At 51.3% G+C, this 15,268-nt stretch overlaps 1 protein-coding gene across 6 annotated transcripts in view; it reads left to right on the forward strand.

Annotated features, from left to right (window-relative positions):
• TENM2 (teneurin transmembrane protein 2) overlaps positions 1–15,268 on the forward strand; it is a 4,009,156-nt gene that overhangs the window by 1,835,813 nt on the left and 2,158,075 nt on the right. For all 6 annotated transcript variants that reach the window (XM_075344552.1, XM_075344547.1, XM_075344548.1 and 3 more), the window contains one exon: positions 211–416. In XM_075344552.1, the coding sequence (XP_075200667.1) occupies positions 211–416 (206 nt within the window). The remainder of the gene's footprint in view (positions 1–210; positions 417–15,268) is intronic.

Genomic DNA, 15,268 nt, shown 5'->3' on the forward strand with positions numbered 1-15,268 from the left:
TTCAACGCTAATTTGATGGGAATAGAACCATTCAACATTCTTCTTCAGAGGTAATAAGTCAAGATGAAAGTCAAAGTAATGCATTCGAAAATGCATATTAAGGTTTTCCTCCCTAGAAATAATGTATAATGCTCTCTGTAATGCAGATTTTACTGTCTCTTTTATCATATAGTTTGAAAAATGAAACACAATAATTATTTTGTCTTCCAGGACCTTGGACTACAAGAAACAGCAGCATAGATAATGGAGAAGTTGAAATTGGCCGCCGAATCACTCAAGAAGTACCTGCAGGGGTTTTTTGGAGATCACATATCCATGTTACTCAGCCACAGTTCTTAAAATTTAATATATCATTAGGAAAAGATGCCTTGTTTGGTGTTTACATACGAAGAGGCTTGCCTCCATCACATGCTCAGGTATGAATGATAAAATATATCATATTAGGTTCTGTTTTCTTCTGTGATGTAAGTGCTGTTCTGATCCTCAGTTGCAGATTCCATAAAAAATGGGAGTCAAAATAGCCCACCATGCTGTAAATAGGCAGACAACTGAACTGAATGGACTCCATTAAAATCAATCAGGCGTACTTGGTCCCATTTTTGTCTATCATGAAATAGATCTGACACAACCATCATTTTTCTTGTTCTGCTCACCTAAAAATTAGAATAACTAAAATAATGGTGGCTAACTTTTACCATAATTTGCTAAATTGATCACATAGCGCACCACTGTAACTACTAACTTATTGATCTGCGTTTATGCTATTAAACTATTGGACCAACATGTCACATATTTTTGTGGAATTTCAGTTATGGAATCCGCACAGAAAATCCACAAGTAAGCACAATAAGCACAGTGGAATGGTAGTGGATGGGTTTTTAACAAACTCCATTCACTCACAGCCTAAAAAAATCTACAGTAAAGTGTCAAATCCACATCATGTCCTATCTGTTGTCGATATACTGTGGATTTTTTGTGATTTATTCATTAGAATGTAAATTGTAAACTCTAATACTAAATTCCACAAAAAGAGAAGCAACAAAATACATATCTAACACATGCAAATGCAATTTTTCATTTTTTAAACCATAAGGAAAGACACATGGAATAAAAACAAATATGTAACAAAAATCAGAATGTGTTAATAAATACATTTCTTAAAGTACACCCCTTTTACTCTGATGACATCTATACATACCCTTTGCATTTTCTCAAGCAGTTTCATCACGTAGTCACCTAGAATGGCTTACAATAGTCTTGAGGAGTTCCCAGAGTTGCTGAACAATTGTTGGCTGCTTTGCCTTTACTCTCTGTAGCCAACTCATAGTAAGCCATCCCAAGTTTGTTGAAATTGGATGATTATGGAAGCTATGTCATCTGACACAGCACTCCTTCCTTCTTCTTCTTGGTCACATAGCTCTTACATAGCCCTGAGATGTATTTTTATGCTATTCTATAATAGTCTAACTAAATGCATACCAATGGGATGACATGTAATTGCAGAATTCTGTGCCATCCATAGTAGGTTTGTGTCATGCTAGGTATGGGGAAGAAGAAAGCACACGGCACAAGGGAAGGGAAACCCTGCATCTTGGGAGAGGGAACATGGTGACTGCTGACAACATCTACTGGTGGTTACTGAGGTCCCTCACCATCCTAAATAGGTTCTGCACCTCTGCGCTGAGCCGGATACCTGACCCTAGGTATCCTTAATGCTGGGCCCTAAATAGGGAATGGATGGGATGAGCTATTCATCAATCCATCTAAACAACTATAGAAGACACAAGGGGGACACACAGGGGAAAAAGTATGAACTACTTATCATTAGATGACTCAGGTAGGAGTTCAGCAGAGCTGTTAACAACGATACCACATGGGAGTACAAACACCTGCTTGCAACCTCAGCTTGAAGTAACTGAAAATATCACCAGCATAGCCCAAAGGAAGGAAGGAAGAGGTATATAAACACCAAGGGAATACTGACAATCAACAGCTCACTGGAAGTCGAGCTTCTGCTGGGTCCAAAAGGGAGAGAGATGAATCCATCAGGAAAGCTACCTACACCAATGAATACCGACAGCAGTAACAATGGAAAGTCACATTAGTGCAGTACAAAAGGTTCAACAGGGATCAACCAGGAAACATCCTGGTGAAGCAATGGTGGGAGTGGAGCTTGGGCCACCAACTCCACTGCCACCATTGCTTCACAGGATATGTCCTCCTTCCCAGGCTCTCACTAGCAGTGGCACTTTTTCCTCAAATTCTGTTCCATGATCCCTGGTTGAATCTATTGTACTGCACTAATGTGGCACCTCTGAAATTACTCTGCGTGGCGGTTCGCCTGTGATTCATGTCTCTTCTCCTTCCTCTCCACGCAAACCTCAAGAAAGGCTTACATAGCCGAAACGTCGGGTTTGCTATACCTTATGTGCACTTATTGCAGTTTATCAAAACAAAAATAAAAATTTTCAAAATTGTCAAAATTATCTCTTGTCCATATATCTGACTGCTGAGGTTATTATTACATTGCCTGTCACATGTTACACACCCTTGACAATTTGCCTTGAATTTTGAATAAATCTCCAACAGTGTCACCCACTAAATAACTTCACACCATGACACTTGCCCACGGTATGCATTTCACATGTGGAAACTAAACACTCACTATCACGAACAGGGGGGTAGGAAGCGGAAGCTACAGCCCCCCTTTCCACCACTCTGCCAACAGACAGAGCACGTGACTCGCTCTCTAGAGCCCCTCTTATAGTCAGGCCAATTATGGAATTGCCCGACAATAAGCCAGGAGGCCGCTATTCTACTATGCCTATGACTGAAGGGTTCCCGGTGAGAGTAAGGTATATATTCCCCCGATCTCAGCGGACGGAAATATATCTAAACCTCCCCAAATCTCACCAGCCGCCCCACAATGATCCTTGGCATAAACTCGCTGCCACCAACCGATTACGGTAACTATTGCTTTGAGCACACAGACGTGGAGTTCAGGATCGAGATAACAGAACAGCCCAAGATTAATTATATATTTTAATTGGCCTAAGCCACACTAGAAACTACAATATATACAATACGGAATCTACAGAATATATATACATATATAGGTCAGAGTACATTTACAAGTAAGTTATGGATTACAAACAGGAATACAGTTCAAGCAGTTACCTTGTGCGTCTGGCCACAGGGGGGCGCTGTTCGACCAGGGTTCCAGGAACTTTCTCACAGGTGTATCCTACATGTTACCCCCGAGCAAAGAACAAGCCAAAATGTCTGAACTGTGGTTATCAACCTGGCTTAATCCATGTCCCCTCCTACCTTAGTGACCTCACAGGGAAGCACTGCCCCTCCCCTGGCTGGAGTCTAAAATAATATCCCCAAGGGATTATTGGCCATAACTTTGCTTGGGAACGTCGTAGGCGGACGCCAATGCTCTCATTTTTACAGTTATGATTTTACCTTCAAAATTATAGGACACATGGCTGGTCTGCTGGTCCCCCACTGGCCAATATACCTCCAAAGGTCACACACCTATATAATATATGTGCGGGGCTCTTCAGCCTGCCCCAATGCCATATTTCTACTTGACATATTTATAGGAAGCATGGCTCACGAGATATTACACATATTTTACTGGAGCCTGTCTGTCTGGGGACTTCAAAAGCCTGTTAATTAGATAGGAACTTCTACCACAGGGTGACATAGGGAGGTCTTCCTCCCCTTTTGTTGGTTTCCAAGGGCTAATAGCTCAGCTAATTTCCATATCATAGGAGATTGCCTTTGGCTGTGTAATTGGATTCAACACCTTCCCAGATGCTGAATATCTGCAAGAGTCTCTGTGTGTGAAGGGAAAAGGGGGTGTGTGACATCAGGGGGGTGCTGGCTGACATGACTGAACATCATAATTTATCATCATATACCAGGATTTCCCCCACACCTCCCCTCTTTAGAGGGCGCTAGGGGGCAGCACACTCTGGTGTTCCCCCGTGCGCCCGTCCGCGACCTCTCCTTGTCGGGAAAGCCCATCTGCGTTACCATGGTCACAGCCCTTCTTGTGGCGAATGGTGAAGTTGTACTGCTGGAGCACAAAGCTCCATCACAACAACCTCCCATTAGTCGCGGAGACAGTGTGTATCCAGTTGAGGGGATTGTGGTCCGTCTCCACGAGGAAGCGATGCCCATATAGATAGGGTTGCAGATGCTGCAGAGCCCACACTATGGCTAGGCATTCCTTTTCCATTGTGGAGTAGGCCACTTCCCTTGGCAACAGCTTCCTGCTTAGATATAAGACTGGGTGCTCTTTGGTCGCAGAGTCCACCTGGCTGAGCACCACACCGAGGACGAAGTCACTGGCATGGTTCTGTACTACAATCGGCCGCGTGAAGTCGGCTGCCTGTAGTACTGGTGAGCTGGACAGGGCATCCTTTAGGGCCCGGAAGGCTGTCTCGCAGTCCACTGTCCAATCAACTGCAGAGGGCAGCTTCTTCTTGGTGAGGTCCGTCAGGGGCTTTGCCAGGCTACAATAGTGTGGAACAAACCTCCTATAGTACTTGGTGGTCCCCAAGAAGGACATCACCTGCTTCTTGGTCCTGGGGGTGGGCCAGGATGTGATGGCCTCCACTTTCTCAGGCTCTGGCTTCAGAGCTCCCCCGCCTACCCGGTGACCCAAGTATAGGACCTCACTCATGGCCAGCTGACACGTTCCCGGCTTGATGGTCAAACCTGCCTGGTGGTCGACCAACATCTTAAGCATCTTCTTTAAGGTGCCATTGAACCACTCACACAGGCCATTAGTCTGTGGATGGTATGGGCTGGCCACCAGATGTTGCACCTGAATTTGCTTACAGAGGGACTCCATCAGCTGCGACATGAATTGGGTCCCCTGGTCAGTGAGCATTTCCTAGGGAAAACCCACTCGGGAGAAGATCTCCAGCAATGCGGTGGCCACCTTGTCAGCCCGAATGGACGACAAGGCTACTGCTTCAGGGTACCGGGTGGCATATTCTAATACCGTCAGTATGAAGCGTTTCACGGAGCTGCTGGGGATGGCCAGCGGGCCGACCAGATCCACAGCCACCCTCCTGAAAGGCTCATCAATGATGGGCAGATACCAGTGGGGCGTTAGGGCGTGGCCCCTCTGTCCCTACTCTCTGACAGGTATCACATGAACGGCAGTAGGCAGCCACATCGGTCTTAGCGATCCCTAGGTGTCCGGCCATCGGAATCTCATGCGCAATCCGCAACAACTCTGTCCGGAATGGATAGGGTACCACCAACTGTCGGTCCCTGGGCCACACCTCTGGTGAACCCTGCTGGACCGTGACCCGCTACAGCCGTCCTTGGTCCCAGACCACTCGCTCTGGTCCAAGTCCAAGGGAGGCTGTGCCGCCTGCTCCTTAAGAGCTTTCAGGCTGTTGTCAGCTTCTAACGCTGCCTGAAACCCCTGACTAGATGTGGCCAGAATCGACGAGACTGTCACATCTTCCGTCAGTACCACGGGACCTGTATCCTGGCCTCCGCCTGATTCGGTTGCCACTTGGTCAGAAGGGGAACAGCTATCGGACCTCCGGGAGGCCCCTTGGGTTCCAGCACTCCCGCTGCGGGTGACAGCGGCCACAGCTGCTGTTACCATGGGTCGTGCCTGCTCCTCCTCCATTCCTGACCAAGTCGCTGGTTCAGGCAGAACTACCTGGCTTCCTGACACCCCGGGTGTGGGGGAACCCTGCACCGAGATCTTACCTGGGAGCACTTCCGCTCCTGGGCCAGCCCCAATCTCACCTGCCTGTTTTCCCCCTGCCGCAACAGAACCCCGCTGTGAAATCTCTGGGGACCCCACATTTGCTGTGGTAGCCCCCACCCTGTCACAGCTGCAGCTGTGTATGGTGTCAGTGTAAGCAGAAAACTCAGAGCTCACTCCCTTCTCCCTTACATCATGCACAGATAACACATCCACATCGCCAGGGGGTATGTCAGTATTGGCTGAAAGATCAGCTCTTGGGGATTCGGGGGCCTCAAACTGGGAGGTTATCTGCCCCAAATCTGTCCCAAGTAACACTTTGGCGGGAATCCGATGAGTTATTCCCACCTCCCTCACCCCTCATCCTGCGCCCCAATCCAAATAAACCTTGGCGACGGAGGGTGCCGGTTCAATGCCTCCCAATCCCAGAGACAGCGAGGGCTTTTCCGGGTACCAAGTCTTGGGGGAACACCATCTCAGGCCGTACGAGGGTCATCTCAGTGGCGGTTTCTCACAGTCCCAGGGTCATAGACCGGCCAACGGTGATAGGTTGGAAGTTGTCCAGGGACCTACCACCACCCCCACCCACACACAGTACCATGGGTGGTCTTTTGGATGAGGAAGGGGCCGGGGCCTTGGGGCGCTGAGAGCACATGGCCTTGAAGTGTCCGATTTGGTGGCACTGATGGCACCGTCTTGGTTCTGCCACTGGCCTGGAGAGGGGAGTCGAGGGGGACACCCCCTGCAGTCTAGGGGCAGGTGGGGCGGTCGCAGGATTCATCTTACCCCCTCTCCAGGTGCTGCTGGCGGCCGCTCTCTTGGCCTCAGGGGCCCGATTGTTGGTGTAGTCATCCGCCAGGGCAGCTGTAGCAGTTGACCCCTTTGGCTTCTGGTCTCAGATGAACTGGCGGAGATCCTCAGGGCAGTTCCACAAGAGTTGCTCCATGATGAACAAATCCAGGATCTCCGGTCCGGTGGTAAGTTGCAGGCCTTGGGTCCAGTGGTCGGCAGCTCTGGAAAGTGCCCGCCGGTGGTCAGCCCAGGTGTCCTTTGGTCCCTTCTGCAGGCTCCGGAACTTCTTGCGGTAGGACTCCGGAGTAAGGTTGTACTGTTGGATCAGGGCCCGCTTGATGGTGTCATAGCCCTGATCTGCCTCAGCAGGCAAGTCCCCAAGGATTTCCAGGGCCTTACCCCTTAAACGGGGGGTCAGGTACTTGGCCCACTGGTCCCTGTCCAGATGGTGCTGCAGGCAAGTCCGTTCAAAGGCCGTCAGAAAAGAGTTCAAGTCTCCATCCTTCTCCAGCACTGGGAAGTCCTCAACACGGACCTTTGGAAACTTGGGGTCTCGATGGTCACGGGTGGATGATGAGGGCTGGAGCTGAGCTAGCTGCAACCGGTGGTCACGCTCTGCCTGGCGCTCTCGCTCCACAGCCTCACGCTCTGCCTTGCGCTCTCGCTCTGCAGCCTCACGCTCTGCCTTGCGCTCTCGCTCTGCAGCCTCACGCTCTGCCTTGCGGTCTGCCAGGAGGTCCCTGTAGCCCTCCCGGTCTCCAGCCTGGAGTAGGGCCATAGCTATTTGTAAAAGGGCATCCGAGCCTGTCAGGCTTGGTGGATTGTCAAGTGGTGATCTGCGGCACGCTGCAGAGCCTGGCGATTCACTGTCCACTGCAGAGCGGACAACTGGCATCTGGCTCCCTGAGGCCCCCTGGGCGAGCTCCTCCTCATCTTATCCATAATTGCCAGGTTGTGCGATGTCCTATGCAGAGCTGTTATCGGCCGTCGGCCTCCTGGAGGGCTTGTGGGCAACCTCCTCATCGCTTTACACAACACCGTCCTCCACCTCCTCGCCTCTGGCCAGAGCATCTGCCATTTCTTTAGCTTTGCTCCTGTTACCCTCAGCCATTGTTGCAGACTTTGGTCACTGACACAGAACTGCCACCTGATGCGCCCACACACCTTACAGTATATGCACTCTGACACTCTAGTGTTGGTCTGGTCTGAAGACCCCCATGTCTGGGCAGCTAGGACTCCTGGTATAAGGATTGTGAACACAGCCTGGTTTATAGGGCGGAGTGCTATAGTTTATAGCACTCCGCCCTATAAACCAGGCTGTGTTCACAATCCTTATACCAGGAGTCCTAGCTGACCAGACATGGGGGTTAGTCTAGATAGTGGCATTTCAAGTTAGATTTTTAGTCTACCTGCCCAGACAAGGATGTTTTTAACCTAGATAGTGGCATTTTAGTTAGGGACTAGAGTTGAGCGCGGTTCGTGGTTCTGTCACGCTTCCCGGTCCCCGTGCTCCGCTCTCCGGTCCCCGTGGCCCGCTCCCCACTTCCCGGCGGCGTCCCCGACTCACCACTCCGGTCCCGGTCTCCTCTCCCTCGCCTGCGCCCTCCATGCGTCCAGCTCCCCGCTCCCGGCGCTCCTCAGCGACGTAAGACACCCTGCCGAGCACCCCTGCTTCCTCTGCACCGCTCCCTGGACTGGCTTCTGGCACACAGGCCTCGCGCATGCGCATTAGGGCGCGCGCGCGGTCATTGACCCTTTCTTAAAGGGCCAGCACCTTCAAACAGGAAATTGCATAGACAGGTACAGGGTATATTAGGATTCTCCTTCCTGGTAGACGGGGCCTGTTCTACGTGTTTAGTAAGCTAGGAGTTCAGGTCCCCGTATTGCTTTGCACTGTATTAACCCTGTCTGTCTCGCAGAGCCTGTCCTGCCACGCCAGCCGCTCTGAACCACGTCCGTGCCAGTACCCTGACGGTGACTTCGGCGGATGTTCCACCATCTTTGCAGCTCCGCCAGTCTCCAGTCCCTGGCTCAATTGGGTGACCCGTCCCATCGCTCAGCAGGTTCCGGATCCCGCCTGACCCTTCAACCCGGCCTTGGACCCTGAGCCTCGTCACCCGGACTACCGTCCAGAACTCCGTGTGTTCAGCAACATCCACCTTTCCAGCTCCCCTACGGACTTTCTGGCTACCAATAGTGCTTCGGATGCCGTGCATCAAGACCCTCTGGCGGGGTGACCGGCCTGGCTGCCTCCTCAGGGGAAACCGGTGTACGGTCCAGAGTTTCCACCACCCAGACGTAACAGCTAGAACAGGCCATGGATCCCGCCGAAGCACTAGCGGCCTTGCAGCAGGAACTCGTACGCCAGCGCGAGACCCAGACCCGCATGCTGACCTTCATGTCTTCTGTGGATACCCGCCTGAACACACTACAAGCAACGGCCACGTCCTTGGCATCTCAGGTTTCCACTGTACAATCCACGGCCGCAGCTCCCGTGGCAGCCTCCTCGGATGCTTCCAAACTTCGTTTGGCCTCGCCGCCCCGGTACGCCGGAGATCCCAAGACCTGCAGGGGATTCATAAATCAATGCTCCCTCCATTTCAAGCTGCTGCCGCACCTTTTTGCCTCTGACCAAGCCAAGGTCGCGTTCATGATGTCCCATCTAGAGGGAGAGGCACTGGCCTGGATGAACCCCTTGTGGGAGAAGGAGGATCCAGTAACCACCGACATCCAGGAATTCCTGCAGGCTTTTCGTAGCACCTTTGACGAGCCCAGACGCGCCTCTGCGTCTGCCTCATCCCTCCTCCGGCTACGTCAGGGGACTCTGACGGTGGGCCAATATGCTATTCGTTTTCGCACCTTGGCCTCGGAACTAGGGTGGAACAATGAGGCCCTAACCGCCGCCTTCTGGGAGGGACTCACGGGTCGTATTAAAGATGAGCTGGCTGGTCGTGACGTGCCTTCCACCCTGGATGCCCTGATTACTCTAGCGACTCGAGTGGATCTTCGCTTCCAGGAACGATCCAAAGAGGTGTCCCGCGAGAGGCGTCCGATAAGGCACTCCTCCCCACCCCAGAAGTCCATCGCTCTCCAGTTGGCGTCACCTGGCGCGTCTACCTACGAGCCCATGCAGATTGACCGCCTGAGACAGTCTGAGCAACGCAGAGCTGAACGACTAGCAAAGGGTCTCTGCTTTTACTGTGGTGATGGCACACACCTGCTACGCTCTTGTCCCGAGAAGCCGGGAAACTCCAAAGCCTAGGCTTGGTAGGAGAGGCCACCCTAGGTGCTGGGACACTCTCAGACTCCGTTACATGGACTATTCAAGTCACTACAGAAAAGACCCGGTTCACGGCAGAGGCGTATCTCGATTCCGGAGCAGCAGGCAACTTCATCCAGCAGGCCACGGTGGATAAGTATCAGGTGCCTGTCCTCCCACTAGAAAAACCGCTGGTGATCGCCTCTGTAGATGGGAGACCCCTCTCTGACACCGTCTCACTGATCACCAAGCCTGTGGAAGTACGGATCGGTGCTCTGCACACCAAGAAGATCACCTTCTACGTCCTCCCGCGCATGTCTCATCAGATCCTGCTGGGACTCCCATGGTTACGGGCACACGAACCGTTGGTCAGCTGGAGTACAGGTGAAATTACCCGATGGGGCTCCTCGTGTCACGAGAGATGTCTGAAATCCATCCAGCCCATCATCAACCCCAGTAAAGTCATTCCGGTGACTCCTGTCGCTCTAACTCAGATACCCCCTGGGAAAACCTATGTCTCAGATACTGACAGACAGAGAGTCCTGCACTGGGGCCATGCCTCGAAGATCGCCGGCCATGCTGGTCAGAAGAAGACTTGGAGTATGATTGTCCGTCACTACTGGTGGCCGTCCCTCCGTAAAGACGTCGCAACCTTCGTCTCAGCCTGTCCACCCTGTGCCCGGAACAAGACACCCAAGCACCTGCCATATGGACGTCTTCTGCCTCTGCCCATTCCTTCCGTTCCGTGGCAACATATTGCAATGGACTTCATTACGGACTTACCCTTATCCTCCGGACACACGGTCATATGGGTTGTGGTGGATCGCTTCTCAAAGATGGCTCACTTCGTTCCCATGGCCGGGCTGCCCTCTGCCCAGGAGCTAGCTGACTCCTTCATACAGCACATATTCCGATTGCATGGCTTCCCCGCACACATTGTGTCCGACAGAGGAACTCAGTTTACCTCGCGCTTCTGGAGGGCTCTCTGCAAACATCTGGGAGTATCCTTGGACTTTTCTTCGGCCTACCATCCTCAGTCGAATGGCCAAGTGGAACGGGTCAATCAGATCCTGACCTCCTTCCTGCGCCATTACGTCAACATCCATCATGACGATTGGTCCACGCTCCTACCTTGGGCTGAATTCTCCCACAACCAACACATCAGCGAGTCCACCTCCAGCTCTCCCTTCCAGGTCGTTTACAGACTTCAGCCTTCTGTCCCGTTGCCAGTATCCTCGGCTTCCGATGTCCCCGCGGCAGATGCTCTGGTTCGGGACTTCTCAGCTATATGGAGCTCTGTCAAGACTTCCCTAGCGCGTGCTTCTTTGCGGATGAAGAGACATGCGGACAAGAAGCGCCTGGATCCCCCGTGTTTCTCCCCAGGTGATCTGGTCTGGCTTGCATCCAGATATGTCCGATTGAAGTTGCCTTCGTACAAGTTGGGTCCTCGTTACATCGGGCCGTTTAAAGTCATCAGCAAGATTAATGCTGTCTCCTACAAGCTGCAGCTCCCGGCCACGATGCGGATACCAAACTCCTTCCATGTCTCCTTGCTCAAGCTTGTCGTCCTTGGTCCCTTCTCCGCTGCTGCCAGTCCTGCTCCTCCTCCTATCGCTGACGATGACATCTATGCGGTAAGGGATATCGTGGCCATGAAGACCGCACGAGGTCGGCAGTATTTCCTGGTGGACTGGGCGGGTTATGGTCTGGAGGATAGGTCCTGGGAGCCCCGGGAGGATGTTGGCACTCCTCTGATTCGTGCCTTCCTGTCCCGGTTGCGGGGAGGGGGGCGTGGGGGAGGGGGTACTGTCACGCTTCCTGGTCCCCGTGCCCCGCTATCCGGTCCCCGTGGCCCGCTCCCCGCTTCCCGGCTGCGTCCCCGACTCACCACTCCGGTCCCGGTCTCATCTCCCTCGCCTGCGCCCTCCATGCGTCCAGCTCCCCGCTCCCGGCACTCCTCAGTGACGTGGGACACCCTGCCGGGCACCCCTGCTTCCTCTGCACCGCTCCCTGGACTGGCTTCTGGCACACAGGCCTCGCACATGCGCATTAGGGCGCGCGCGCGGTCATTGACCCTTTCTTAAAGGGCCAGCACCTTCAAACAGGAAATTGCATAGACAGGTACAGGGTATATTAGGATTCTCCTTCCTGGTGGACGGGGCCTGTTCTACGTGTTTAGTAAGCTAGGAGTTCAGGTCCCCGTATTGCTTTGCCCTGTATTAACCCTGTCTGTCTCGCAGAGCCTGTCCTGCCACGCCAGCCGCTCCGAACCACGTCCGTGCCAGTACCCTGACGGTGACTTCGGCGGATATTCCACCATCTCTGCAGCTCCTCCAGTCTCCAGTCCCTGGCTCCGTTGGGTGACCCGTCCCATCGCTCAGCAGGTTCCGGATCCCGCCTGACCCTTCAACCCGGCCTTGGACCCTGAGCCTCGTCACCCGGACTACCGTCCAGAACTCCGTGTGTTCAGCAACATCCACCTTTCCAGCTCCCCTACGGACTTTCTGGCTACCAATAGTGCTTCGGCTGCCGTGCATCAAGACCCTCTGGCGGGGTGACCGGCCTGGCTGCCTCCTCAGGGGAAACCGGTGTACGGTCCAGAGTTTCCACCACCCAGACGTAACAGGTTCGAGGTTCTCCAGTTAGCGGCTCGAGTGATTTTGGGGGCTGTTCTAGATAGAACTAGAACTCGAGCTTTTTGCTAAAGCTCGATAGTTCTAGATACGTTCGAGAACGGTTCTAGCAGGAAAAAGACCAGCTAATTACTAGCTGGCATTCCGCTGTAATAGTGTAAGTCACTCTGTGACTCACACTATTATGAAGTTTCAGTGTATAGTGTGCGGGAACAGCGCATTCAGATCACTGCTGTATGGATAATGGCGATCGCCATTTTATTTTTTTTTTCCTTGTCTTCCTTCCCTAAGCGCGCGCGTGTAGTGGGGCGGGCCAGCATGTCAGCCAATCCCAGACACACACACACACAGCTAAGTGGACTTTTAGCCAGAGAAGCAACGGCATGTGTGATAGGATGTCCATGTCACATGTCCCTGCATTATAAAAACGGACATTTTCCTCCAACACGCCATTATCTGCCTTCTGCGTCCTTGGTGTCAGTCATCACTGGCGCAGCTCCTATCTTCGATACTGTTGTGTACGCTCCATACACAGCGCTGTACAGAATAGGGATAGAAGTTTCTATCAGTCCTTTTAAGGGCTAATACCGGCAGGGTCAGAGCCATAGGTGACAGGTCCGTGAAAACAGAGTTTAACAGCTACACAAGATGACAGCATCTGTGTAGCTAAGGTCAGGGATTTCCTCGCTGCATTTCCCCATTAGGAGGGATAGAAAGGCAGGCTTCCTTTCCTCTACCCAGAGACCCACAACCCTGCCACTGTACCCTCCTGCCCTTTGCACACTCAAACTTATTGTTACTAAGCCATTATACTAGCAAACACTGAGTGAACTTTGTGGCATACTAAACGTGGCTGTTGGACTTCTGTATTGTCCCACTAGTGCAAAGATATTTGCAGCACGTCTGCCTGCATTGCACACTCAAACTCATTGTTACTAAGCCATTATACTAGCAAACACTGAGCGAACTTAGTAGCATCCTAAACGTGGCTGTTGGACTTCTGTATTGTCCCACTAGTGCAAAGATATTTGCAGCACGTCTGCCTGCATTGCACACTCAAACTCATTGTTACTAAGCCATTATACTAGCAAACACTGAGTGAACTTAGTGGCATCCTAAACGTGGCTGTTGGACCTCTGTATTGTCCCACTAGTGCAAAGATATTTGCAGCACCTCTGCCTGCATTGCACACTCAAACTCTTTGTTACTAAGCCATTATACTAGCAAACACTGAGTGAACTTAGTGGCATCCTAAACGTGGCTGTTGGACTTCTGTATTGTCCCACTAGTGCAAAGATATTTGCAGCACGTCTGCCTGCATTGCACACTCAAACTCATTGTTACTAAGCCATTATACTAGCATACACTGAGTGAAATTAGTGGCATCCTAAAGGTGGATGTTGGACTTCTGTATTGTCCCTCTAGTGCAAAGATATTTGCAGCACCTCTGCCTGCATTGCACACTCAAACTCTTTGTTACTAAGCCATTATACTTGCAAACACTGAGTGAACTTAGTGGCATCCTAAACGTGGCTGTTGGACTTCTGTATTGTCCCACTAGTGCAAAGATATTTGCAGCACGTCTGCCTGCATTGCACACTCAAACTCATTGTTACTAAGCCATTATACTAGCATACACTGAGTGAAATTAGTGGCATCCTAAAGGTGGATGTTGGACTTCTGTATTGTCCCTCTAGTGCAAAGATATTTGCAGCACCTCTGCCTGCATTGCACATTCAAACTCATTGTTACTAAGCCATTATACTAGCAAACACTGAGTGAACTTAGTGGCATCCTAAACGTGGCTGTTGGATTTCTGTATTGTCCCACTAGTGCAAAGATATTTGCAGCACCTCTACCTGCATTGCACACTCAAGCTCATTGTTACTAAGCCATTATACTAGCAAACTGAGTGAACTTAGTGGCATCCTAAAAGTGGCTGTTGGACTTCTGTATTGTCCCACTAGTGCAAAGATATTTGCAGCACCTCTGCCTGCATTACACACTCAAACTCATTGTTACTAAGCCATTATACTAGCAAACACTGAGTGAACTTAGTGGCATCCTAAACGTGGCTGTTGGACTTCTGTATTGTCCCACTAGTGCAAAGATATTTGCAGCACCTCTGCCTGCATTGCACACTCAAACTCATTGTTACTAAGCCATTATACTAGCAAACACTGCTGCCAGTTTAAGGGCCGTAGTTGCATTGTCAGGGATAATTATTGTTTTTTATTCTGCTGTTAATAAAGCTAGACCACCGCTGAAATCTACACCTCCTCTCAATTTTTACTACCACATTTTAAGTGCACAATCTTGTCGCAATCAAAATGAGTGGCAAAATGACAGATGCTGGTGTAAAGGGGAAGAGGCGTGTTGGAAAAGGAAAAAAAGGGTTTGTCCGTGGGGAAGGTGGCAAAGCTCCATTAACATCTGCTGAAGATAGACCATCTTCCAGCAAAAGTAAGATGTCTACTACTTACCGTGGACAATCCGATGTGCTCCCTTTTTTACGACCACGAACAACAGGAAGAAAGGTAGATGATGGCCAAAAAAGGAAAATGCTTGAATGGATCTCAAGTGGTCCAAGAAGTGCCCTCTCCGCCACCTCAACTACCGCATCCAAAAAACACCAGTCCTCTGAGTTGTCATCCCAATCAAACTTGCTTTCTCCCAGCTCTGAAGTCTCCATCCGCCCTGCACAGTATGGTGGAACTGAGATGGCTGAGTCTGCAGAGCTGTTCAGTCACACTATAGCCTGGGAATCAGAGGTCTGCTCCCAAGCTAGAGTGAGTACAGACCAGGAAATGGTCTGCAGTGATGCCCAGAACCTTTGTG

This window comes from Anomaloglossus baeobatrachus, chromosome 4, assembly GCF_048569485.1.
Source record: "Anomaloglossus baeobatrachus isolate aAnoBae1 chromosome 4, aAnoBae1.hap1, whole genome shotgun sequence".
In the NCBI taxonomy this organism is placed as follows: domain Eukaryota; kingdom Metazoa; phylum Chordata; class Amphibia; order Anura; family Aromobatidae; genus Anomaloglossus; species Anomaloglossus baeobatrachus.